This window comes from Salvelinus namaycush, chromosome 7 (genome assembly GCF_016432855.1).
Source record: "Salvelinus namaycush isolate Seneca chromosome 7, SaNama_1.0, whole genome shotgun sequence".
Classification (NCBI taxonomy): Eukaryota; Metazoa; Chordata; class Actinopteri; order Salmoniformes; family Salmonidae; genus Salvelinus; species Salvelinus namaycush.
The window spans coordinates 60521492-60549394 of record NC_052313.1 but is presented as its reverse complement, the minus strand read 5'-3'; the positions used below and the strand labels follow the sequence as shown (position 1 = coordinate 60549394).

The 27903-nt window shown below is 40.6% G+C and overlaps 1 protein-coding gene and 1 pseudogene across 1 annotated transcript; one reads left to right on the top strand and one right to left on the bottom strand.

Annotated features, from left to right (window-relative positions):
* LOC120050895 (zinc finger protein 658B-like) lies at window positions 1-25258 on the bottom strand. Its single transcript, XM_038997416.1, has 4 exons — window positions 25243-25258; window positions 25156-25200; window positions 2792-4294; window positions 1-44 (listed from the first exon to the last, which is right to left on the bottom strand). The coding sequence occupies exons 1-4, from the start codon at window positions 25256-25258 to the stop codon at window positions 1-3; spliced, it is 1608 nt and encodes a 535-aa protein (XP_038853344.1).
* Window positions 12103-17916, top strand: LOC120050265 (annotated as a pseudogene).
* Window positions 25259-27903: the final 2645 nt, after the last annotated feature.

The window sequence follows — 27903 nt, the reverse complement described above, 5'->3', positions numbered from 1 at the left end:
CTACTCCGTACATTCTACTGGCTTCCAGCCGAAGCTCACATCCACTACAAGACAATGGTGTTTACTTACGGTGCAGCAAGAGGAACTGCCCCATCTCTACCTTCAGGCGATGCTCAAACCCTGTATCCCAACCCGAGCACTCAGTTCTGACACCTCTGGTCTCATGGCCGTCCCACCTCTACAGGAGGTCAAGCTCCCTCTCAGCCCAGTCTAAGCACTTCTCTGTCCTGGCACCCCAATTGTGGCACCAGCTTCCCTCTGATGCTAGGACAGCAGAGTCCCTGCCCATCTGCCCAAAAAGGTCTGAAACCCTACATCTTTAAAGAGTATCCCCCCCAAAATACAAATAATACTAATACTAATAATAATATAACAAATAATAATAATAATAATGTGACATTGACTAATTGAGGAGAAATGTATTTACTGTGATATGTGGTTGTCTCACCTGGCTATCTTAAGATGAATGTACTTAATGTGCTGGTGACATGACAGGGTCAGAGAGAACTCCTGACTGTAGTCATACAAAAACACTCCAGGCACTCAGCCCATAAGAACCATTCATACTGTCAGATCTAATATGAAGAACTGAATACAACCATAAGAACCATTCATACTGTCAGATCTAATATGAAGAACTGAATACTAAAGAGAAGAAGAGGTTGCCAGTACATATTCATGTAACTTTATTTTTCAATGGTAGATCAATAACGTTTGCTTCAATGCAGTTATCCAAACACATTCATGATCAGTAACTAAAATAACTAATCTAGTTTTAAAGACAATTAATAAACACATGTATTCATTTCATAAACTGTGTATCATTAAATAAAGTTGTAAAACAATCCCCCCAAACTAGTGGTGAAAAGTGATCATCATAGCCTAGTGGTTAGAATGTTGGGCCAGTAACCAAAAGGTTGCTAGATCGAATCCCCGAGTTGACAAGGTAAAAAATCTGTCATTCAGCCTCTGAACAAGGCAGTTAATCCACTGTTCCTAGGCCATCATTATAAATAAGAATTTGTTCTTAACTGACTTGCCTAGTTCAATAAAGGTTGAAAAAAAGTGTCTACTAGCTCATTCCCACAGAATACTGCAGAAGGACAACCTGGTCTCAGAGCAAAATGTATTATATGGTACAAAAATATCCGTGCTATTCCATTTAGTATGTTACATTACATTACCAATATAAGCTGAACTAAAATATAAACGACACATGTAAAGTGTTGGTTTCATAAGCTGAAGTAAAAAATTCCAGAAATGATCCATCTGTACAAAAAGGTTATTTCTCTCAAATGTTGTACACAACTTTGTTAATATCCCTGTTAGTGAGCATTTCAGCCTTTGTCAAGATAATCCATCCACCTGACAGGTGTGGCATATCAAGAAGCTGATAAAACAGCATGATCATTACACAAGTGCACCTTGTTCTGGGAACAATAAAAGGCCACACAATGTCACAGATGTCTCAAGGTTAGGGAATGTGCAATTGTCATTGACTGCAGGAATGAGCTGTTGCCAGAGAACTTCATCTCTACCATAAGTCACCTCTAACGTCCTTTTAGAGAATTTGGCAGTACATCCAACCGGCCTCACAACTGCAGATCACATGTAACTACGGCAGCCCAGGACCTCTTCACCTGCAGGATTGTCTGGGGGGGGGGGGGGGGGGGGGGGGGGGGCTGAGTAGTATTTCTGTCTGTAATAAAGACCTTTTGTGGAGAAAAACCCATGCTCATTGGCTGGGCCTGGCTCCCAAGTGGGCCTCTGCCCTCCCAAGTCCCACCCATGGCTGAGCCCCTGCCCAGTCATGTGAAATCCATAGATTAGGGCCTCAGTAATTTCAATTGACTGATTTCCTTAGACAAACTGTTAGTCTTTGAAATTGTGGCGTTTAGATTGTTGTTCACTATAATACGACTTGTAGGACGTATCGTATGTTAAGAATAACAATTCGTATGTTATTTTACGCATTGCTATTCATACAATATGTTACGAACTTGTAATATGTATGATATGTTACGAATTCCAATTTGTTGTTGCTAACATTAGCTAGGTTAGGGGTGAGGGGTTTAAGGTAGAGTTAAATGGGTTTAGGGGAAAGGTTAGCTAACATGCTAAGTAGTTGCATGCTAAGCTAACATGCTAACATAGCTATAAAGTAGTAAGAAGTTGCAAAGTTGCTAATTAGCTAAAATGCTAAAGTCCTCCTTGATGAGATTCAAACACACAGCCTTTGGCTAGACGTTAGAGTTACACGCCCACCCTTCCACAGAGCAGGAGTAAGGTTTCTAAGGTTTCTCCCCTGTGTGTATACATTGGTGTGTTAAGTTGCTATGGTGAGAGAAACTCACCCAAATGTCAGAGAAGACGTAAGCAGGCTTCTCTCATGTGTGTGTTCTCTGATGAACTTTTAGCTCAGTTGCTGTTTTGAAGCATTTTACACAGGCAGAGCAGGAGTATGGCTTCTCTCCTTCATGTATATGTTGATGTCTTTTTAAGGTATCCAGTCGAGAGAAACTTACCCCACAGTCAGAACAGGAGTAAGGCTTTTCTCCTGTATGTGTTCTCTGATGAACTTTTAGATCAGTTGATGTTTTGAAATATTTTACACAGTCAGAGCAGGAGTAAGGCCTCTCTCCTGTGTGTGTTCTCTGATGAACTTTTAGATGAGTTGATGTTTTAAAACATTTTACACAGTCAGGGCAGAAGAAAGGCTTCTCTCCTGTGTGTGTTCTCTGATGAACTTTAAGCTCATTTGATGTTTTAAAACATTTTCCACAGTCAGAACAGTAATAAGGCCTCTCTCCTGTATGTGTTCTCTGATGAACTTTTAGATGAGTTGATGTTGTGAAGCATTTTCCACAGTCAGAGCAGACGTAAGGCTTCTCTCCTGTGTGTGTTCTCTGATGAACTTTTAGCTCATTTGATGTTTTTAAACATTTTCCACAGTATGAGCAGGAATAAGGCTTCTCTCCTGTGTGTGTTCTCTGATGAACTTTTAGCTCATTTGATGTTTTTAAACATTTTCCACAGTATGAGCAGGAATAAGGCTTCTCTCCTGTGTGTGTTCTCTGATGAACTTTTAACTCAGTTGATGTTTTGAAGCAAATTACACAGTCAGAGCAAACGTAAGGCTTCTCTCCTGTGTGTGTTCTCTGATGAACTTTTAGCTCAGATGATGTTTTGAAATATTTTACACAGTCAGAGCAGGAGTAAGGCTTCTCTCCTGTATGTATACGTTCATGTGAATTTAAGTTTGAAAGTTGAGAGAAACTAGTTCCACAGTCAGGGCAGAAGAAAGGCTTCTCTCCTGTGTGTGTTCTCTGATGAACTTTTAGCTCATTTGATGTTTTGAAATATTTGACACAGTCAGAGCAGGAGTAAGGCTTCTCTCCTGTATGTATAAGTTCATGTGAATTTAAGTGGGAAAGTTGAGAGAAACTAGTTCCACAGTCAGAGCAGTAATACGGCTTCTCTCCTGTGTGTGTTCTCCGATGAACTTTTAGCTCAGTTGATGTTTTGAAGCATTTTCCACAGTCAGAGCAGACGTAAGGCTTCTCTCCTGTGTGTGTTCTCTGATGAACTTTTAGCTCATTTGATGTTTTGAAATATTTGACACAGTCAGAGCAGGAGTAAGGCTTCTCTCCTGTATGTATACGTTCATGTGAATTTAAGTGGGAAAGTTGAGAGAAACTAGTTCCACAGTCAGAGCAGTAATACGGCTTCTCTCCTGTGTGTGTTCTCCGATGAACTTTTAGCTCAGTTGATGTTTTGAAGCATTTTCCACAGTCAGAGCAGACGTAAGGCTTATCTCCTGTGTGTATACGTTGGTGTGTTTTTAAGGTGCCCAGATTAGAGAAACTCGCCCCACAGTCAGAGCAGGAGTAGGGCTTCTCTCCTGTGTGTATACGTTGGTGTGTTTTTAAGGTGCCCAGATTAGAGAAACTAGTTCCACAGTCAGAGCAGTAATACGGCTTCTCTCCTGTGTGAGTCTTCTGATGAACTTTTAGCTGAGTTGATGTTTTAAAACGTTTTCCACAGTCAGAGCAGTAATAAGGCTTCTCTCCTGTGTGAGTCTTCTGATGAACTTTTAGATGAGTTGATGTTTTGAAGCATTTTCCACAGTCAGAGCAGGAGTACGGCTTCTCTCCTGTGTGTATTTTTAGATGTATTTTTAGCTTTGATAGAAATGGGAAAATCTCTTCACAATGTGGGCAGTGATGAGACCTCTTATCTCTCTGATCTTCCTGAGGTTGCTCTCTGGATGTAGAGAATGGCTCAACATGGTAACCTGTGTGAACATCAGAAGAACCAGTCAGTTGGTGTGATATACATGTCAATCAAATGTATTTTATGAAGCCCTTTTAACATCAGTAGTTGTCACAAAGTGCTGAACAGAAACCCAGCCTAAAATCCCCAAAGAGCAAGCAATGCAGATGTAGAAGCACAGTGGCCACAAACAAACTCCCTAGAAAGCAGGAACCTAGGAAGAAACCTAGAGAGGAACCAGGCTGAGTGGTGACCAGTCCTCTTCTGGCCATACCGGGTGACAGGTAGCCTAGTGGTTAGAGCAACCGAAAGGTTGCAATATCGAATCCCTGAGCTGACAAGGTAAAAATCTGTCGTTCTGCCCCTGAACAAGGCAGTTAACCCACTGTTCCTAGGCTGTCATTGAAAATAAGAATTTGTTCTTAACTGACTTGCCTAGTTAACCTGTTTGGGCGCATGTCCAAACGCTAGTGGGACACCTACGACAACATCCGGTGAAATTGCAGAGTGCGAAATTCAAAATACAAAAATCGTAATATTAAACATTCATGAAAATGCAAGTGTCTTACATCATTTAAAAGCTTTGTGTTAATCTAACTGCGTTGTCAGATTTCAAAAATGCTTTACGGAGAAAGCATACCATGCGATTATCTGAGGACAGCGCCCCACGTTAAAATACTTTTTAAACCAGCACAGGCGTGACAAAATCACAGACAGCAATTAAATAAATCACTTACCTTTGAAGATCTTCCTCTGATTGCAATCCCAAGGGTCCCAGCTACACAATGAATGGTCGTTTTGTTCGATAAAGTCCTTCATTATATCACAAAAATGTCAGTTTAGATGGTGCGCTTGATTCAGTAATTCACTCGTTCAACATGCACACAGACGAATCCAAAAGGTTACCAGTAAAGTTCGTCCAAACAAGTCAAACGATGTTTCGAATTAATCCTCAGGTATTCTAATATCTAAATAAACAATAATATTTAAGACGGAGAATAGTGTGTTCAATAGCGAAGATAAATAACGAAGAGCGCACTCTCGTTGATGCACGCAACATGACTACTTTTCTAATGGGGGACACCTTGGAAAAACTACAAATACTTGTTCATTTTTCAAAAAACAAGCCTGAAACCCTTTCTAAAGACTGGTGACATCTAGTGGAAGCCATAGAAACTGCAATATGGGTCCTATCTATTTGTATATCCCATAGGCAAGCATTGAAAATACATGTGACCTCAAAATAAAAATTTCGTATGGAATTTCCTCAAGGTTTTCGCCTGCCATATCAGTTCTGTTATACCCACAGACATTATTTTAACAGTTTTAGAAACTTCAGAGTGTTTTCTATCCAATGCTATCAAGTATATGCATATCCTAGCTTCTGGGCAGTTTACAGGCAGTTTACTTTGGGCACGTCAGTCATCCGAAATTCCGGACAATAACCAGTATGCTAAGGAAGTTAAATAAAGGTTAAAAAATAATAATAATAATAAATACACCAACATTAGTGGTGAAATAAATGAATAAATTCTAAAGTTTGGGGTCACTTACAAATGTCCTTGTTTTTGAAAGAAAAGCACATTTTTTGTCCATTCAAATAATGTCAAATTGATCAGAAATACAGTGTAGACATTGTTAATGTTGTAAATGACTATTGTAGCTGGAAACGGCTGAAAATCGACTGTTTTATTGCTTCTTTAACTTCTAGTTCCTCCCAAACCCGGATCCGGGAGCACCCCCGTCAGTAAAAAAGCTGACTAGCATAGCCTAGCATAGCGTCACAAGTAAATACTAGCATCTAAATATCATTAAATCACAAGTCCAAGACACCACATGAAAGATACACATCTTGTGAATCCAGCCATCATTTCTGATTTTTAAAATGTTTTACAGGGAAGACACAATATGTAAATCTATTAGCTAACCACGTTAGCAAAAGACACCACTTTTCTTACTCCACCATTTTTTTACTGCATCAGTAGCTATCACAAATTCGACCAAATAAAGATATAAATAGCCACTAACCAAGAAACAACTTCATCAGATGACAGTCTGATAACATATTTATTGTATAGCATATGTTTTGTTAGAAAAATGTGCATATTTCAGGTATAAATCATAGTTTACCATTGCAGCCACCATCACAACTCTCACCAAAGCAACTAGAATAAATACACGAGACCATCGTGTATTACCTAATTACTCATCATAAAACATTTCTTAAAAATACACAGCGTACAGCAAATGAAAGACACAGATCTTGTGAATCCAGCCAATATTTCAGATTTTCTAAGTGTTTTACAGCGAAAACACAATATAGCGTTATATTAGCTTACCACAATAGCAAACATCACAACAGCATTGATTCAAGCCAAAAATAGCGATAACGTATAAACCACCAAAATATATTAATTTTTTCACTAACCTTCTCAGAATTCTTCACATGACAGTCCTATAACATCATATTACACAATGCATATAGAGTTTGTTCGAAAATGTGCATATTTAGCGGCACAAATCGTGGTTATACAATGTGATTAGTGGCCAAAACTTCAAGCAATCTGTCCGGCGCCATCTTGGAGAGGCACCTAATCTAATCGAAAACTATTCATAAACTTGACTAAAAAATACAAGTTGGAAAGCAAATGAAAGTCAAATTAGTTCTTAATGCAATCGCTGTGTTACATTTTTTAAATTAACGTTACTTCAGCATACAGCGTGCGCTAAAGCGAGACCGCACCGAAATTCATGGCGGAATTATTATTTGACATTTGTCAACATAAATACGAATTAACAACATAAAGATTGCTTACTATTTGCCGAGCTTCCATCAGAATCTTGGGCAAGGTGTCCTTTCTCCAGAACAATCGTCTTTTGGTTGAAAGATGTCCTCTTCTCATGTGGAAATAGCAGCTAACGATAGCCACCCACTGGAGAGGTGTCCAACTTGTGAAAGCGCGTCACAAAGAAATCCAGGAAAATCGCAATAAACTGATATAAACTGCTATAAGTCGGTTTAAATTAACTACCTTATGATGTCTTTAACACCTATAACGAATAAAAACATGACCGGAGATATAGAACTGCTAAAACGAAAGCGTTTGCAGGACGCCATTGTGATGTCCCCTTGCGCCAGATGCCCCGTTGAAAAGGCTACTTCCGTTCCATGATCCTTTATAGTGGCCCAGATTGCGCAATCCACTCCATTCAAATTCTCACCGCTTACTGACATCTAGAGGAAGGCGTATGCAGTGCATGTAGCCCCATAGCTTACATGGGGACTTATAAACTGACCTCAGAACAGGGACCTCGATTTCAGAAATCTCACTTCCTGACAGGAAATGTGCTGCAGAATGAGTTCTGTTTCACTCAGAGAAATAATTCAAACGGTTTTAGAAACTAGAGAGTGTTTTCTATCCAATAGTAATAATAATATGCATATTGTACGAGCAAGAATTGAGTACGAGGCAGTTTAATTTGGGAACGTAAATATTACAAAGTCCCAACAGCACCCCCCAGTTTTCAGCTGTGCTAACATAATTGCAAAAAGGGTTTTGTAATGATCAATTAGCCTTTTAAAATGTTAAACTTGGATTAGCTAACACAACATGCCATTGGATCACAGGAGTGATGTTTTCTGATAATGGGCCTCTGTACGCCTATGTAGATATTCCATTTTAAAAAATCATCAGTTTCCAGCTACAATAGTCATTTACAACATTAACAACGTCTACACTGTATTAATGGTCAATTTGATGTTAGTTTAACCTTTCTAGGACACACGTTCCGCTAGCGGACCTCCGACAACATTCCGCTGAAAAGGCAGCGCGGGAAATTCAAAAATATTTTGGGGAAATATGTAACTTTCACACATTAACAAGTCCAATACAGCAAATGAAAGATAAACATCTTGTTAATCTACCCATCGTGTCCGCGAAAACACAACATATGATTATGTTAGATCACCGCCAAGTCCAAAAAACACACAGCTATTTTCCCAGCCAAAGATAGGAGTCACAAAAAGCAGAAATAGAGATAAAATGAATCACTAACTTTTGATGATCTTCAGATGACACTCATAGGACGTCATGTTACACAATACATGTATGTTTTGTTCGATGATGTGCGTATTTATATCCAAAAATCTCAGTTTATATTGGCGCCATGTTCAGAAATGCCTCCAAAATATCCGGAGAAATTGCAGAGAGCCACATCAAATAACAGAAATACTCATCATAAACCTTGATGAAAGATACATGTTTTACATAGAATTAAAGATACACTTGTTCTTCATGCAACCGCTGTATCAGATTTCAAAAAAACTTTACGGAAAAAGCACACCATGCAATAATCTGAGACGGCACTCAGATATGAACAACATTTCTCCGCCATGTTGGAGTCAACAGAAATTACATGATAAATATCCCCTTACCTTTGATGATCTTCATCAGAATGCACTCCCAGGAATCCTAGTTCCACAATAAATTGTTGTTTTGTTCAATAATGTCCATTATTTATGTCCAAGTAGCTACTTTTGTTAGCGAGTTTAGTACACACATCCAAACGCTCGTGCAGGTCCAGGGAAACGTCGGACGAAAACTTCAAAAAGTTATATTACAGGTCGAATATACTTGTCAAACTAACTATAGAATCAATCTTCAGGATGTTGTTATCCTAAATATTCAATAACGTTCCAAAGGGAGAATTCCGTTGTGTCTGTAGAAATAATGGAACGCAAGTCGATATCATTTGGAATGCGCATGACCAGGACTTGGCTCTCTGCCAGACCACTGACTCAAACAATTCCCATCCAGGCTCAACATCACAGTAAAAGCTTCATTCAACTTTCTACAGACTGTTGACATCTAGTGGAAGGCGTAGGAAGTGCAAACAGATCCATATCCCACTAGGATTTCAAAAGGCGATGAGTTGAAAATCGACCAGCCTCAGAATTCCCACTTCCTGTTTGGGATTTTGCCTGCCATATGAGTTCTGTTATACTCACAGACATCATTCAAACAGTTTTAGAAACGTCAGAGTGTTTTCTATCCAATAGTAATAATAATATGCATATATTAGCATCTGGGACAGAGTAGGAGGCAGTTCACTTTGGGCACGCTATTCATCCAAAGTGAAAACGCTGCCCCCTATCTCTAAAAAGTTAATTGACAAAAAAAACTGACTTCTCTTTCGAAAAACAACGACATTTCTAAGTGACCCTAAACTTTTCAACGGCAGTGTATGTATTCATGTCAATAGGCTGTATGGGAATGGCAATAAAACTATTCTAAAACTGGGTAGGATTCAAAAACTAAAAAGAGGCAAAAGTCGTAAAAATTATGAGCTATACCATCCTCCACTCAACATCACAAGGGTGATCGAATAATTTGTATGTTTAAAGTAATGACTAAGATATTTCACCCTGAAACTGTATCACTGTGTGTGAAATCCATTAGACACATAAGACTATAAGTGGATAATGTGTGCAGCGTAAGCAGGATAGAATTAGAACATTGTGTTCCTTACAGGACATTCTGTCCCCACCCGTGGAGTGGAGAAACTGTTAGGCTTGCAGTTTGAAACATGTTGCAGAATATGATAAACAATGTATGTGTACAGTGGAACAATACAGCCCGCCTAAAGCGGGGTGGGGTTCTCGACTGATTTGTGTATAAAAGATGGGCTCTGAACCTGAGAGGGCAGAGCTCTCTGAATAAAGCAGCGGGGCCGCACAGCCCTCCATGTGCTCGCCAGAGGTAGCCTGACTGCCATTAGATACCGAGATGAGATCCTCAGAGCCCTTATGAGACCATATGCTGACACATGCACATTTGTGGCCTGCTGGAGGTCATTTGCAGGGCTCTGGCAGTGCTCCTCCTTGCACAAAGGCGGAGGTAGCGGTCTTGCTGCTGGGTTGTTGGCCTCCTCCACGTCTCCTGATGTACTGGCCTGTCTCCTGGTAGCGCCTCCATGCTCTGGACACTACGCTGACAGACACAGCAAACCTTCTTGCCACAGCTCGCATTGATGTGCCATCCTGGATGAGCTGCACTACCTGAGACACTTGTGTGGGTTGTAGACTCCGTCTCATGCTACCACTAGAGTGAGAGCACCGCCAGCATTCAAAAGTGACCAAAACATCAGCCAGGAAGCATAGGAACTGAGAAGTGGTCTGTGGTCACCACCTGCAGAACCACTCCTTTATTGGGGGTGTCTTGCTAATTGCCTATAATTTCCACCTTTTGTCTATTCCATTTGCACAACAGCATGTGAAATTTATTGTCAATCAGTGTTGCTTCCTAAGTGGACAGTTTGATTTCACAGAAGTGTGAATGACTTGGAGTTACATTGTGTTGTTTAAGTGTTCCCTTTATTTTTTTGAGCAGTGTATTAAATGGGTAGAAGTGTTCCCAACTTACTTGGCGGACATGATGACGGTAGCTAAAGTATTGGGTCAAGATATTATCCCTAGATTTGGTTTACTAGAATCTATTTCTTTAGACAATGGATTACAGTTTTTGAAAATCAGGTAAAAGATAGTATAGGCCAGAAATTGAACATTAAATAGGAAAAGAAATACGGTTCATATTACCTACAATCGGCAGGATTAATTGAACACAGGAGCGATATGGTTAACTTTCTTGGGATAGGGGGCAGCATTTCACTTTTGGATGAATAGCGTGCCCAGAGTGAACTGCCTCCTACTCTGTCCCAGATGCTAATATATGCATATTATTAAACAGTCTGAAGTTTCTAAAACTGTTTGAATGATGTCTGTGAGTATAACAGAACTCATATGGCAGGCAAAATCCTGAGAAAAAATCCAAACAGGAAGTGGGATATCTGAGGCTGGTCGATTTTCATCTCATAGCCTATTGAAAACACAGTAAGATATGGATCTGTTTGCACTTCCTACGCCTTCCACTAGATGTCAACCGTCTGTAGAACGTTGAATGAAGCTTCTACTGTGATGTTGAGCCGGATGGTAGCTGTTTGAGTCAGTGGTCTGGCAGAGAGCCAAGTCCTGGTCACGCGCATTTCACATGGTAGTGACTTGCGGTCCATTACTTCTACAGACACAAAGGCATTCTCCGGTTGGATCGTTATTGAAGATTTATGATAACAACATCCTAAAGATTGATTCTATAGTTAGTTTGACAAGTTTATTCGACCTGTAATATAACTTTTTGAAGTTCTTGTCCGAAGTTATGCGGGGACCTGCACGAGCGTTTGGATATGTGTACTAAACGAGCTAAAAAAGTAGCTACTTGGACCTTATCGAACAAAACAACAATTTGTGGAACTAGGATTCCTGGGAGTGCATTCTGATGAAGATCATCAAAGGTAAGGGAATATTTATATTGTAATTTCTGATTTATGTTGACTCCAACATGGCGGATAAAAAACATTTATTTCTGAGCGCTGTCTCAGATTATGGCATGGTTTGCTTTTTCCGTAAAACATTTTTGAAATCTGACAGCGGTTGCATTAAGGAGAGGTATATCTATAATTCCATGTGTATAACTTGTATTATCATCTACATTTATGATGAGTATTTCTGTTGTTTGATGTGGCTCTCTGCAATTTCTCAGGATATTTTGGAGGAATTTCTGAACATGGCGCCAATGTATACTGAGATTTTTGGATATAAATATGCACATTATCGAACAAAACATACATGTATTGTGTAACATGATGTCCTATGAGAATCATCTGATGAAGATCATCAAAGGTTTGTGTAGTAACCTGGTATATTTATGTTGGACTGTAACTATGGGAATACATTATCGCAAATGCTACGCGATCGGCTGGTGTGTGGGATTAATGATGACAGGATACAAATACGATTGTTATCAGAGCCTAATCTCACGTTTGAGAATGCACTTAAACTGGCTCAGGCCATGGAGTCCGCAAATAGAAATGCACTGGATTTGCAGGCAAGGGGCGCAACTGCGTGCCATACAATAAAAGAGAGCAGCACTGAGCGCGTAGAATTTCAAAGAACAGAAAGCCGTGGGGCAGCAGCCAATAGAGACTGTTATCGTTGCAAAGGCAAACACGCAGCGTTTGACTGTAAATTCAAACACGAAAAGTGTTATGCATGTGGGATAATAGGCCACATTGCGAGGGCGTGCCACAATAAAAAAAAGCCACGGGCTGCAGAAAAGAGGACGGACAGAAAACCGAATACCTCCAGACGCTCTAGCTACCTCTCTAATCAAGTGATAGAAAGTGAAAGTGAGTGCGCAGACGCAGAGCAAGCATTCTCAATGTACAGTGTACAGGGGGTGAATATGAAGAAGGTGGAGCCTTTCATTGTTTCATTCTCTTAGTAGTGGAAGGTACTGGCCCCAGCTTACTAGGAAGAGGGTGGTTGGAGGAAATAAAATTGAACTGGGATGAAATCAAACATGTCACCACAGAGACATTGACACTACAGCAGGTGCTTTCAAAGCATGAGTGTGTTTTCAAAGATGAGCTCGGGACATTAAAAGGGGTCCAAGCTACCATTCATGTTGCTGCTGATGCTACTCCCAGATTCTATAGGCCAAGATCAGTTCCATATGCCATGAAGCCTAAAGTGGATGTGGCAATTGACAGACTCTTAGCAGAGGATATAATTGCAGCACCAGTTGTTCCCATACTAAAACCAGATGGTTCAATCAGATTATGCGGTGACTATAAGCTGACTGTAAATAGAGTTTCCTCTCTGGAGCAGTATATACCCAAATATATATACCCCATACCCAAAGTGGAGGATTTGCTTTCAACGTTAACCGGAGGGCAACAGTTTACAAAACTGGACATGAGTCACGCATATCAGCAAGTGCTAATGGATAAAGCTTCACAGAAGTACCTGACCATAAACACCCACAGAGAGATGTTTACCTATAAACGCTTACCTTTCGGGGTGTCTTCTGCACCAGCTATCTTCCAAAGAACTATGGAGGGAATTCTGCAGGGGATACCCAAGGTAGCAGTTTACCTCGACGACATTCTTGTCACGGGAGTCACGAAGGAGGAACATCTCAGAAACTTAGGTGAAGTTTTGAGGAGGATGGAGGACGCCGGTCTCCGGCTGAAGAGGAGCAAGTGTACACTGTTAGCTGATGAAGTACAGTACCTGGGTCACAAGGTGGATGCCAAGGGGTTACACACTGTCAAAGCTAAAGTGAGGGCTGTTGTGGAAGCTCCAGCTCCGTCAAATGTTACAGAGCTGAAAGCCTATCTAGGCTTACTGAACTATCACAATCGCTTCCTCCCGAGCCTCTCTACCCTCTTAGCTCCTCTACATCAACTGCTAAGGAAGGATGTGGCCTGGAAATGGTCAGAAAGACAGGAAGAAGCTTTTGCAAAGTCAAAGGTGTTACTGCAATCAGCTGAAGTGCTAGTGCACTACTCAGCAGACAGAGATCTCATCTTATCGTGTGATGCCTCAGCGTATGGTGTGGGGGCGGTGCTATCCCACCGGATGGAGAATGGTGCCGAGAAACCTATCGGGTTCATGTCAAGAACGTTGTCGCCAGCGGAGAAAAGTACTCTCAGCTGGACAAGGAAGGACTGGCTGTCATATTCGGAATACAGAGATTCCACAAGTACTTGTATGGGAGAACATTCACTATTGTGACCGATCATAAGCCTCTGATCTCTCTGTTCCATGAACAAAAGCCAGTACCACAAATGGTCTCTCCAAGAGTTCAACGTTGGAATGTGTGGCTCAGGGCCTACGAGTACAGAATCATTTACAAACCAGGTAGATACCATGGGAATGCTGATGCTCTGAGTAGGCTGCCCGTTCCAGAAATCATCATTCAGGAAGAAGAAAATGACCAGGTTTTGATGATCGATGTGTTGGATGATGCACCGGTGAACACAGCACAAATTAGGCAATGGACTTCAAAGGATGTGACGTTATCACAAGTGCATGAATTTATCCTGAAAGGATGGCCTACAGTGACAGAGCCTCAGATCATGCCTTACTACACTCGCCGCTTGGCATTGAGTGTTCGAGATGGATGTATTCTGTGGGGTTCAAGAGTAGTTATCCCACCACAAGGGCAGGGGTTGCTACTGAAGTTGTTGCATCAGTCGCATCCAGGTATGTCGAGAATGAAATGCCTAGCGAGGTCATATGTCTGGTGGCCAAAGATGGACCACGATGTGGAAAATGAGGTTAGCCGGTGTGAAGATTGTCAGAGTAACAGGAAGTCACCCCCCACCGCGCCATTACATCCATGGGAAGGGCCAGAAAAACCATGGACACGACTACATGTGGACTACGCTGGACCTTTCCTAGGAAAAATGTTCCTTGTGCTGATTGATTCTCATTCAAAGTGGATGGATGTTTACCCCATGAACACGTCAACATCGTACGCTACGATTGAGAAGTTGAGACAAAGCTTCAGTGTTATGGGATTGCCTCAAATGTTGGTTAGTGACAATGCTACTTGTTTTACAAGCACTGAATTCACAATTTCATGAAACAAAATGGAATTCAGCATGTAACGTCGGCCCCTTTTCACCCATCTTCAAACGGATTAGCAGAACGTGCGGTTCAGACCTTGAAGGAGGGGATGAGGAAGATGCAAGGGCCCAGCATTGAAACAAAGGTGTCAAGATTCTTGTTTAGCTACAGGATTACTCCTCAAGCTACGACTGGGTTGTCACCTGCAGAAATGTTGATGTCAAGGAGGTTAAGGTCAACCTTGGATCTCATCAGACCAGACCTGAAAATGAAAATACAACAAAAGCAATGGAATCAAAAATGGAATCATGACACCCGAGCCAAACTCAGAAGTTTCTCACCTGGAGATGATGTCTATACAAGAAACTATGGGTTTGGTCCTAAATGGATTCCAGCTACCATTGAGGATTGCTCAGGACCAGTATCTTATACTGTGATCATCGGAAGTGGACAAAGACTAAGGAGACACGTGGATCAGATCCGAGCTCGAATTCCAGTTCCATCCGGAGATCTGGATCAATTCTTAAACGAGCAGGACAGGACATTGGAACGTTCCCAAGAGTTGCAGTTGGACAAACCACCTGAGACCAACAATGCTCAACTTCCTGAGACCACCAGTCCGGGACGACCTCCTCCTGTGAAGTCTCCACAAAAGGACTTTCTTTCACCATCAAGGGTTGAAGATCTGGAGGCACCAGCTACACCACCTCTGAGACGCTCTATTAGAGAGAGACGTCCGCCAGACTTTTTCAGATCCAAAAGGAGATCATTTTTGAAAAAAATGTAAATAAGAATATAGCATAGCTCAGAAATGAATTACATTGGGTTATTAGCTTTAACGGGGGGGAATGTAGTAACCTGGTATATTTATGTTTACCAATAGATGGCAGTATTGACTCAAGACGGGGGTTTGCTTCCCGCTATCCGTAGCTATTTCCTATGTCTGCCTATATAACTATGATTAAGAAAGCTTCAGGTAGTTTAAGCCAGGTGCATAAGAGAATGTAAATCTAAGTTACCATTAAATACAAAACTGTACTTAAGTCTCACGAGTCGTAACTCTAAGAAGCCTTTAAGGATACTACAGTTAGTGATTCATTTTATCTCTATTTGGGCTTTTTGTGACTCCTATCTTTGGCTGGAAAAATGGCTGTTTTTCTGTGACTTGGCTCAGACCTAACATAATCGTTTGGTGTGCTTTCGTCGTAAAGCCTATTTGAATTCTGCCATGTTGGCTAGATTCACAACAAGTGTAGCTTTAATTTGGTATCTTTCATGTGTGATTTAATGAAAGTTTGATTTTTATAGTAATTTATTTGAATTTGGCGCTCTGCATTTTCACTGGCATTTGACCAAGTGGGACGCTTGCGTCCCGCCTATCCCAGAGAAGTTAAGGAAAACACACATGAGCACAGGTATAAATTGGTTACAATGCTTATCAATAAAATTAATGACTATTAGGATAACCCCAGATAAAAATGGACTGTCCCCATTCGAGAAAGTGTTTGGTAGATTATATAGAATCCCCGAACTGGGGAGACCAGAATAAGCCGATATAGAAGTAGAGCATACCCTAGTAGAACACATGAGGAGATTATTTGTTAACCACACCCGTATGTCAAAGCTTTTGTGTCCCACAGGTAAATTACAGAAGGTGATTCACTCAATCCAACCAGGAGACTGGGTGTGGATCCAATCCCTGAGGAGAAAAGACTGGAAGAAGCCCTGTTGGGAAGGCCCATACCAGGTTTTGTTGGTAACCGCTTTTGCCATTAGAATAGCTGAGAGAGCCACTTGGGTATACGTTACCCACTGCGAAAAGGTAGGAACACATACAAACACCGGTGAAAACACACAGAGTTAGGGAGCAGAACCGAGTGCAAATAGGGACAGGGATTTAACTCCCTGACGAAGATCCCCTATCCTGACCTATCATCACTGTGTGCGCTCATAGAGGTGTGGGTATGGGGTGGTTCTTAGCAGATCAACCAAGGGCAGGAGAGGGTTGGCGGTTTTTGGGAAAGACCCTGAGCTGCATCATAGTCTTGGTAATTTTCCTGATATATCCAGATCCACCACCTCCCGGCACCAATTATACTAGGTCCCCACAATTGCTAAGAAGTAAAAGACTAATGACCCAACATACCGACCGTCAAGGACAAGTGACCTACAAAATAGGAATCAGAGAGGGGCAGAATGTAGGTGATTTTAATGGCTGTAAAACGGTAGTTAATGTGACTGCACAGGAGAAAATTCTGAACCTCACAGCCCCTATAACGGATGTATGGTGGGCTTGTAACAGCAAAGGACGTATCTGACAGATACTACCAAAAGGGTGGGTAGGTACTTGTGCCCCGGTGTTATTTGTCCAACCAGTTAGAATTAGTCATCAGAGGCCAGTTATAGGAGGCCAAAGTAGATACAGGAGGAGTTTTGACCAGGATGGGAGTAGCCCTGTCTAGATGGATGCTATTGGCATCCCCAGGGGAGTTCAAGATGAATACAAAGCTATGAATCAAATAGGTGAAGGATTTACCACCACGTTCTTTTGGTGGGTGACGATAAACAAACATGTGGATTGGGTCAATTATATATATTATAATCAACAACGATTTGTTAACCAGACTAGAGATGCGGTGAGGGGAATCTCAACTCAGCTATCCACCACCTCCCTCATGACTTGACAAAATAGGCTGGCTCTCGATATGTTACTGGCAGAAAAGGGCGGGGTATGTAGAATGGTGGGTGTTCATTGCTGTACTTTCATTCCAAATAATACAGCACCAGATGGAAGTGTCACAAAGGCACTGGCAGGGTTGACTGCTTTAAGTGATGAATGGGCTGAGAACTCAGGGGTGAACACATCTGTGACAGGGTGGTTTGATGAAATGTTTGGAAAATGGAAAACCATAGTAGCTACCATCATGGGGGCTGCTATTGTTTGTATGGGTATGCTCGTATTATGTGGTTGTTGTTTTATTCCTTGTGTCCGAGGCTTGGTGAGCAAGGCGTTGGAGAATGCTGTGAGAATCCAGCAGATGGTGAGGTATGGACCAATTCCTAACTCAGACCAATGGAATGAAGAATACATGCCTCCAGGACTGGCGGACGATGATGACCAATTAGATCCTGATGATCTGCAACTGGATAAAAAATGTCTTAGTTCTTACGTGTGAAGGTTATAGTGAAAATCTTAAAAATGAAGAGCTATAACTGGAAGTAGTGATAGAACTAACCCCTGACATTGAGAAACCAGTACTGTAAATCTATTTATCTTGTTTGTAATATTTAGTCAAAGGGTGAATTGATAGAAGAATTTGTATGTTTAAAGTAATGACTAAGATATTTCACCCTGAAACTGTATCACTGTGTGTGAAATCCATTAGACACATAAGACTATAAGTAGATAATGTGTGCAGCGTAAGCAGGATAGAATTATAACATTGTGTTCCTTACAGGACATTCTGTCCCCACCCGTGGAGTGGAGAAACTGTTAGGCTTGCAGAAAATTATGAAACATTGTTACGGGATTTTTGTGTTTAATGACTAAAATATGTATACATTTGACTTAGAATTATAAATAAACAGAATACTACTATGTTACTGTATGGATGAATTAATCTTATTATATAATCATAATGCTGAATATAATGTGTTCCTTATTAGAAAGAATGGAGTTGTCTTCAGACAGGCTGGAATGATGTGTTCCTTACAGGACATTCTGTCTCCACCCAGGGAGGGGAGAGACCTTGGGCCGGTTGTAGATTGTTTAACAGGTGGCAGACAACGTAATGAGGCTGTGAACTGTATTGCCATTGTATCCGAGAGGAGGAAGGACATTTTAAAACCTATGACGTCATTATTATTATATAACCTGATATAAATTGTACTATGATCAGTACTCTCGAGAATAAACGCTATTGATTGATTGATTTTGAGACTGGTTTCTGTCAATTTAATGCTGATAAGTATCTTACAAATTATTATGTATGGGCAGTGTTTTAATTGAATTGGTTGATAAACATATAGGAATTAAATTATTTGAACAAACATGTTGCAGAATATGATAAACAATGTATGTGTACAGTGGAACAATACGGCCCGCCTAAAGCGGGGTGGGGTTCTCGACTGATGTGTGTATAAAAGAAGGGCTCTGAACTTGAGAGGGCAGAGCTCTCTGAATAAACAACTGATCATTTGCATGCTGGGACTCTGTTCATTAAACTTAGAGCCTTACAACCTCGAGGACACAGATGAGGTTGTAAAATAGTTCAGTTAGAATATTGGGATAGAAATTCTCATGACAAAGGGTTAGTAACTACACAGACTCATTTCATAGAACTTTAAAACACTGGCAGTTTGTCTACTCCACTTCTTTAGTCTACACTCTGAGCACTCTAGATAGCCCAGTGAATAAAACAAATGCTGGCAATACTGGTGTCATCCATACAAATCTCAGTAGCATGAAATAATATCTACAATGCATTCAAAAAGTATTCAGACCCCTTGACTTTTTGTTTTTGTTACATTACAGTATGGTTCTAATTCTCATCAATCTACACACAATACCCATAATGACAAAGCAAAAACAGTTTTTTAGAAATAACTGAAATATTACATTTACGTAAGTATTCAGACCCTTTACACAATAGTTAGTTGAAGCACCTTTGGCAGCGATTACAGCCTTGAGTCTTGTTGGGTATGAAGCTACAAGCTTGGCACACTCGTACTTGGGGAGTTTCTCCCATTCTTCTCTGCAGATCCTCTCAAGCTCTGCCAGGTTGGATAGGGAGCGTCTCTGCAAAGCTATTTTTAGGTCTCTCCAGAGATGTTTGATCGGGTTCAAGTCCGGGCTCTGGCTGGGCCACTCAATGACATTCAAAGACTTGTACCGAAGCCACTCCCACGTTGTCTTGGCTGTGTGCTTAGGGTCGTTGTCCTGTTGGAAGGTGAACCTTCACCCCAGTCTGAGGTCCCGAGCGCTCTCAAGTACGTTTTCATCAAGGATCTCTCTATACTTTTCTACGTTCATCTGTCCCTTGATCCTGACTATTCACCCAGTTCCTGCCGCTGAAAAACATCCTCACAGCATGCTGCTGCTGCCACCATGCTTCACCGTAGGGGTGGTGCCAGGTTTGCTCCAGACATGACACTTGGCATTCAGGCCAAAGAATTGAATCTTGGTTTCATCAGACCAGAGAATCTTGTTTCTCATGGTCAGAGTCCTTTAGGTGCCTTTTGGCAAACTCCAAGCGGACTGTCATGTGCCATTAAATGAGGAGTGGCTTCCGTCTGGGCACTCTACCATAAAGGCCTGATTAGTGGAGTCCTGCAGAGATGGTTGTCCTTCTGGCCAGCTCTAGGAAGAGTCTTGGTGGTTCCAAACTTCTTCCATTGAAGAACGATGGAGGCCTCTGTGTTCTTGGGGACCTTTAATGCTGGAAAAATGTTTTGGTACCTTTCCCCAGATCTGTGCCGACAGAATCCTGTCTCGGAGCTCTACGGACAAATCCTTCCACCTCATGGCTTGGTTTTTGCTCTGACATGCACTGTCAACTGTGGGACCTTACATAGACAGGTGTGTGCCTGTCCAAATCATGTCCAATCAATTGAATTTACCACAGGTTGACAACAATCAAGTTGTAGAAACATCTCAAGGATTATCTCATAGCAAAGGGTCTGAAAACTTAAAAAACATAAACAAGCAATTATTATATATTTTTTTACATTTGCAAGAATTTCTAAAAACCTGTTTTCGATTTGTCATTATGGGGTATTGTGCGTAGATTGATGAGGAAAAACATGTTATCAATTTTAGAATAAGGCTGTAACGTACCAAAATGGGAAAAATGGGAAGGGGTCTGACAGTGCCCTCGGAAAGAATTCAGACCCCTTGACTTTTTCCACATTTTGTTATGTTACAGCCTTATTCTAAAATTAAATAAAAAAATATCCTCAGCAATCTACACACAATACCCCATAATGACAAAGCTAAAAAAAAGTTTTGACATTTTTGCAAATTTATAAAAAAAGAAAAGAAAAACAAGAGACTCAAAATTGAGTTCAGATGCATCCTGTTTCCATTGATCATCCTTGAGATGTTTCTACAACTTGATATATAAAACATATTAAATATACACTACTGTTCAAAAGTTTGGGGTCACTTAGAAATGTCCTTGTTTTGAAAGAAAAGCACATTGTTTGTAAATTAGAATAACCTCAAATTGATCAGAAATACAGTGTAGACATTGTTATTGTTGTAAATGACTATTGTAGCTGGAAACGGCAGATATTTTATGGAATATCTACATAAGCGTACAGAGGCCCATTATCAGCTACCATCACTCCTGTGATCCAATGGCATGTTGTGTTAGCTAATCCAAGTTTATCATTAGAAAACCATTTTGCAATTATGGTAGCACAGCTGAAAATTGTGGTGCTCATTAAAGAAGCAATAAAACTGGCCTTTGCAACTCTGCCTAGAAGGCCAGCATCCCGGAGTCACCTCTTCACTGTTGACGTTGAGACTGGTGTTAAGTGGCCCCAAACTTTTGAATTGTGCTCAGGTGCATCCTGTTTCCATTGATCATCCTTGAGATGTTTCTACAACTTGATATATAAAATATTAAATATATATCTTCTTATGGCTGCAGGGGGCGTATTGAAAAACTGGAAAATATGTGCACATTTTCAAACGGCCTCTTAATCAATTTTTGCTCTTACAATATGCATATATTTACTACTATTGGATAGAAAACAGTCTCTAGTTTCTAAAAACGTTTGAATTATTTCTCTAAGTGGAACAGAACTATTTTTACAGCCCATTTCCTATCCGGAATTGAGATTTCCAAATGCGATGTCTCTCTTTAAGAGCTTGTCTATAAAAGGTCATGTCACTTAGGACTGTAGAAACACGTCATACGCCTTCCTCTGGGTGTAATGCGGAAGTGAGAGCAGAAAGCACTTGAATATCTCTTCCAGGGACTCAACACAACATCTTGGAGTGAGACCTGCGCACTTTATATTTTTTTCTGGGCACGAAATAGAACAATGACTCGGCTCCTGGACAACGCTCGTTAAAGGTGAATATGAGCTCTGGCTTCGATATTATTTGATACATGTCACAAAATCATCCTAAAGTATGTTTTTTCAATATAGTTTAATTATATTATTGAAATTTATTCTGGACTTTAGACGTGATGCGACGCAAGAATTGTTTGAAGAAAGAGAGGTTAGCGCCGCACGGCCAGTGTGCTTGCTAATCCAAGAGGGAAATAGTTTGTTCTGGATCCCAAACAAAGACTGTACTGGACAATGGACCCCTTTACAACATTCTGATGGAATATCAACAAAGATAAGGACCCAATTTGGGATGCTTTTTCATATATCTGTCGAACTGTGCTATGCTACCGTTTGACTAGAATCAATGCTGCCGTATGCTAGCTAATGTAGTAAGCTAATATAACGATATATTGTGTTTTCGCTGTAAAACACTTCAAAAATCTGAAATATTGGCTCTATTCACACGATCTTTGTCTTTCATTAGCTATCCACCATATATTTTTCTGAAATGTTTTATGAGGTGTAATTAGTAGTTGACGTTGGTGTCTGTATTTTCTCTGGCTACTCCCGTGCGATTTCAGACTGTAGCTATGATGGGAGCAGTAATGTAAAACTGATTTATAGCTAAAATATGCACATTTTTTGAACAAAACATAGATTTATTGTGTAACATGTTATAGGACTGTCATCGGAGGTAGTTTTTTCTAGGTTATTTAGGTTGGTTCTAGGTTAGTTAGGTTGGCTTGTGCATGCTAATTGAATCCTACTTGTGCTGTGAAAAATGTCTGTCCTCTTTTTTATTTGGTGGTGAGCTAACATAAATATATGTGGTGTTTTCTCTGTAAAACATTTTAAAAAATCGGACATGTTGGCTGGATTGGCAAGATGTTTATCTTTCAAATGCTGTATTGGACTTGTTAATGTGTGAAAGTTAAATATAAAAAAAAAAATAGATTTTGAATTTCGCGCCCTGCAATAGAGCTGGATGTTGTCATAAGTGTACTGACGTCGGGACAGCCCGCCTAACAGGATATGTATGAGATATAAATCATCAGGATGTGGTAGTCTACTGGTTATGTTCAACACTTCTCCAATCGTTGTTGAGATCTGATATTCTGTGCAGCGCAAAACGAGACGTAGGCCTATATCATATTTCTCAAGTCCTTTTCAGGCTAAATTCCAGCCGAACATGGAGAGAACGGTAATGCCTAACTACACTGAAAAAATATATAAATGCAACATGTAAAGTGTTGGTCCCATGTTTCATGAGCTGAAAAAACATCTCTGAAATTTTCCAACAAGCATATTTCTCTCAAATTGTGTGCACAAATATGTTTACATCCCTGTTAGTGAGCATTTCCCCTTTACCAAGGTAATCCATCCACCTGACAGGTGTGGCATATCAAGAAGCTGATTAAACGGCATAATCATTACACAGTTGCACCTGCACCTTGTGCTGGGGACAATAACAGGACACTTTAAAATGTACAGTTTTGTTACACAACACAACGCCACAGATGTCTCACGTTTTGAGGGAGCGTGCAATTGGCATGCTGACTGCAGGAATGTCGACCAGAGCTGTTGCCAAAGAATTGAATGTTCAGTTCTCTACCATAAGCTGCCTCCAGCGTCGTATACAAGTATTTGGCAGTACGTCCAACCGGCCTCACAATCGTAGACCACGTGGAACAACGTCAGCCCAGGACCTGAGGTGGGTCTGGCTGCCAAGTGGGTGGGCCTATGCCTTCCAAGGCCCACCCATGGCTGCACCCCTGCCCAGTCATGTGAAATCTACAGGTTAGGGCCTAATTCATTTCAATTGACTGATGTCCTTATTATATATATATATATTAGAAATTACATTTAACCTTTATTTAACTAGGCAAGTCAGTTAAGAACAAATCTTACTAACAATGACGGCCTTCCGGGTAACAGTGGGTTAACTGCCTTGTTCAGGGGCAGAACGACAGATTTTTACCTTGTCAGCTCAGGGATTCGATCTAGCAACCTATCGGTTACTGGCCCAACGCTCTAACCACCAGGCTACCTGCCGCCCCTTATATGAACTGTAACTCAGAGAAATCGTTGAAATTGTTGCATGTTGTGTTTATATTTATGTACAATAAACATACAAGAAGCTGGTGAAGAGCTACAAAAGGAAGTAAATAGCCCTATTAGACTGAAAGATGATGGAATTTCATCAAACTTATGAGCTCCCGAGTGGCGCAGCGGTCTAAGGCACTGCATCTCAGTGCTAGAGGCGTCACTACAGACACCCTGGTAAGATTCCAGACTGTATCACAACCGGCCGTGATTAGGAGTGCCATAGGGCGGCGGACAATTGGCCAAGTGTCGTCCGGGTTTGGCCGGTGTAGGCCGTCATTGTAAATAATAATTTGTTCTTAACTGACTTGCCTAGTTAAATAAAGGTTAATAATAATAATTGTGAGGCTCTCCATGAGCATTAGCTGCTACTTCACTCAATCCTGTTTTAAAAAGTCTCCCTGTGTGACATTCCTTGAGACCAACCAGAAATGTTTCCTTGGCCAAATATTCCCAGATTTCCATAAAAACAGCCAAACATGTTCTCTCGTTTCTGCATCACCAAATGTTGCGTGAGACAAAAGAGTAGGCTAGGTGAGCATCAATCACTAGTTCGGTGCAGCAGACTGCAGGGGTGTAGTGCTGCAAGAGCGATGAGCCGCCACAATGGTGTTTGTTTAGTAAAGGTAGATCAATGTCTTGGACGATCACCTAATGATTAATTAGTAGTCCACATAACAAAATATTATAGCATAACATTACTGTAACAAAAAAAACAACACCTCATTTATTACGAGATTTTAGAATGGTTTGCTGAATCATCCCAAACTCAACAGCGCGCCATTAGGCAGAATGTGCTTTGATAAAAACAAAATACAGGAAGTCTATATAATTTAACAACATCTGCTCTAATTTGCTAACCAAACAGTAATTCAAGAAGATTTAAATGCATATTCCCATGAAATTGATTGAGATCGAACGATTGGCATGCAGAAACAGCTTGGTCATTTCACTGGTAAAACGCAAAGAATTATAATTCAATATTGACAGTGATGATGCCATGGCCTATTTTGAAATGAGGTATGCCTAACCTGGTGATTGAGGGTATTAAACATTTTCAATGTTCTTGAGACAATGTGTGGGCAAAGGCAGGCATTACAAGTTTTACAAAGTTTCGCCTCGCTGTGAAGTCTTGAGTTGTTCAGGGATGTGTGATGTCAGAATTACAGAATTCAACCTAGCAATAGACTGGTCATAACTTATGGAGGTCTAATTTATGAAGATAACTTATAGACAGAACCAGCTCTTACCATGACTAACAGATGTCCTAATCTTCTCCTCCTCTTCTTCATCTTTAATGTTGACATTCAGCTCCAGTGTTTGACTGCAGTCCTCCAGCTTCACTGATGCCATCACTGGATTCTGCGGTGCAAACTGGGCTCCACTGTCACAATCAGGACCCAGTGACTGTAGGTTTCTACTCAGTGTGGAAGGAGAGAGGCAGGCTGGGTTTGTCCTCACTGTTGATGTTACCGGCCTCAGACTTAATCTGAGTCGGCCTGTAGTAATAAAGACAAACGGACACAAAAGTTATTTTCTTGACAGTTCTGGCACTTTATTCTGTATAACTATTTTATATTTTTTCTTGTTCAATTATCTAATTTCAGTAGGTCAGGTAGCTAATCCTTGACAAAACATTCATTCACATTAGACACAATATACACATTTTAAATTGCACAACATAAGTGCACTTAATCTATAGTAGATTTCCTAAATTGACATAAATGCATAAATGACTCAAAAACCATTTAGTACAAGATTGCAGTATGATTCAGGCAGCACTATGTACTATTTTATGAATAACCTTGTCTTCACTGTATTATTTCACTCACAAAAAACAATTGTATTTCCCATTCACACCATAGTAAGAATTATCAGGGATGTTACAGTGGCAAGTCAAATTCAAGGACTTAAGTACTTTTTCAAGCACTAATATTTATTTACTTTAAGCCTCGTGTGAAAACCCTGAATTATAGATAAATATAGAAACAACTGAATGTGTCTGAATATTAGTACACATATAAAGGACTGATAATCATTACATTCAGCTTCATAACTGTAGAGCAACTGAAATGTTCTCTCTCTGATGAGGCACTACCTGCACTGAATTCCGTTGATGCAGACCTCCTATGGTATCATGGTGGTCCGCAAACAAACGTTTAAGGTCCATGTCTGTCTAATTCTGTACTAAGAAAATAAACCAATAAATCCCTATTAACTTCTACCACAACCTCCCCTTCCACAAAAACCCTCCCACACCCCCAATAAACTTTATCAGTATAACCCTTTCTGCGTTTGCAAGCATTGGGGTTTACATCATGCTGAGACAATCCACCCCCAGGTTATCCAGCTTATCAAAAACCATACCGACAGTAACATCTGTTACCACCAACAACTCTGCTGTAGTTTACAAGATAACTTTAAACCTGGTATTTCTGCTTTACACAATCCAAGTTGTTGATAACCTTACCAATGAAAGCTATGAAGTACATATTATTCAATATTAAAGTATCCTTTGTCACAGCGCATTTATGGGTGCAAGATTTCTGAACAGCCCTCGTAACCATGTCAGGACTAGTAGAAAGACCAGTTCTGACAGTAGGTCCTCTTACTACGGGACCAGCCACTGAAGCTCCATTTAGCATAAGCTCCAGGATCATGGCTTCTGAGCTTCGTCCCATTATGATTTTCCATTTGAAGAATCTTCCCTTGCTGAACCTGACTAGCACAAGATATTAACAATCAACCATTTTCAATGTTTTATTTCACCTTTATTTAACCAGGTAGACTAGTTCAGAACAAGTTCTCATTTACACGGATGCGGCCCAGTTTAACTTCACCTCTTTTTATGGCCTTGGTTAATCAGATAGGGTGTAAATGAGGCCCTGTGGTCTCCTCAAACACCATTCCAACTTTCCACTGTGACATTATTACTCTAGCTCCCTACCTTGGGCCTCTTTAGTTTCTATACTACATGCACCTCTGCTTCCAGTATCATTATCTCTGTTCTTCCTATGACTTTCCACTACAGCCCATTCACATACTAGGCCCTCATCCTCCCGCTCCATATCAGAAATGTCCCCCACATTGATCGAATTCTAGCACAGCTGTTGCTTCTCAAACTCTCTCTCCATTTCCATTGTTTATTCCTCATTCCATTGAGGGCCGAGTCTCCGCGGGTTAATTTTTTTCTCCATTTCAATTAAAATCTAGACAATCAGATGAGGGGAGTTCCTTTCTAATTAGTGACCTTAATTAATTAATCAAGTACAAGGGTGGCGCGAAAACCCGCAGACACTTGGTCCTCCATGGAATGAGTTTAATACGAGCTCCGATTCATCCGCATTAATCCACGCCATTCCATTCAGTTGGCCTCTCTCTCCAAATGGTGAAGGAAAACTTTAGTTAGCTTCCCTCTATTTTGACACTCCATCACACAGCCTCGTGTCGCCATTTCATCACGAGCAAACTCCTAGAAAGACCACCGAAACCGTTGAAGCCGCCATTTGACTAGACTCGTCCGAATCACCCTGATCTCGCGAACTTACATTAACGAAACAGTGTATGTAAACTCGCGAGATCAGGATGGTTCGGACGAGGCTATTTACCAGCTCTTAAACATTTTACACAAAACCAAGAACTCAAATAAGTGGAATCTTTACGAAATGACTTTGACGAAATTATGTACATACACTCAGATAAACCCAAAGTCTAGCTAAGTGACTTGTAAAATCGTTTTTAATCACGTTCTTCACTCACTCGGTTTGACCCCAAAATAACACATACAATTAAAACCTTTACCAAACATGAAAATAACTTGACGGATTTGTTACCTAGCATGTTATATATTCTTTCGACATTAGAAAGTTTAAACATGCTATTACATACCTACAATAATACAGTTGAAACGGACACAACCACTATCGACATGACACAGATCTGTCGTTTTCTACCCGGAACTTCCTGTTCCCCTCTACGACATTGCAACAGCGTCATCT

Excerpts from the sequence above, each read along its gene's own strand:
- LOC120050895 (XM_038997416.1), bottom strand. Across the intron at positions 4,295-25,155 it reads TAGGACATCTGTTAGTCATG|GTTACCATGTTGAGCCATTC; the intron begins GTAAGAGCTGGT and ends ATGTTCACACAG. Across the intron at positions 45-2,791 it reads AGGAGAGAGGCCTTATTACT|TGGATGTGAGCTTCGGCTGG; the intron begins GTTCTGACTGTG and ends ATTGTCTTGTAG.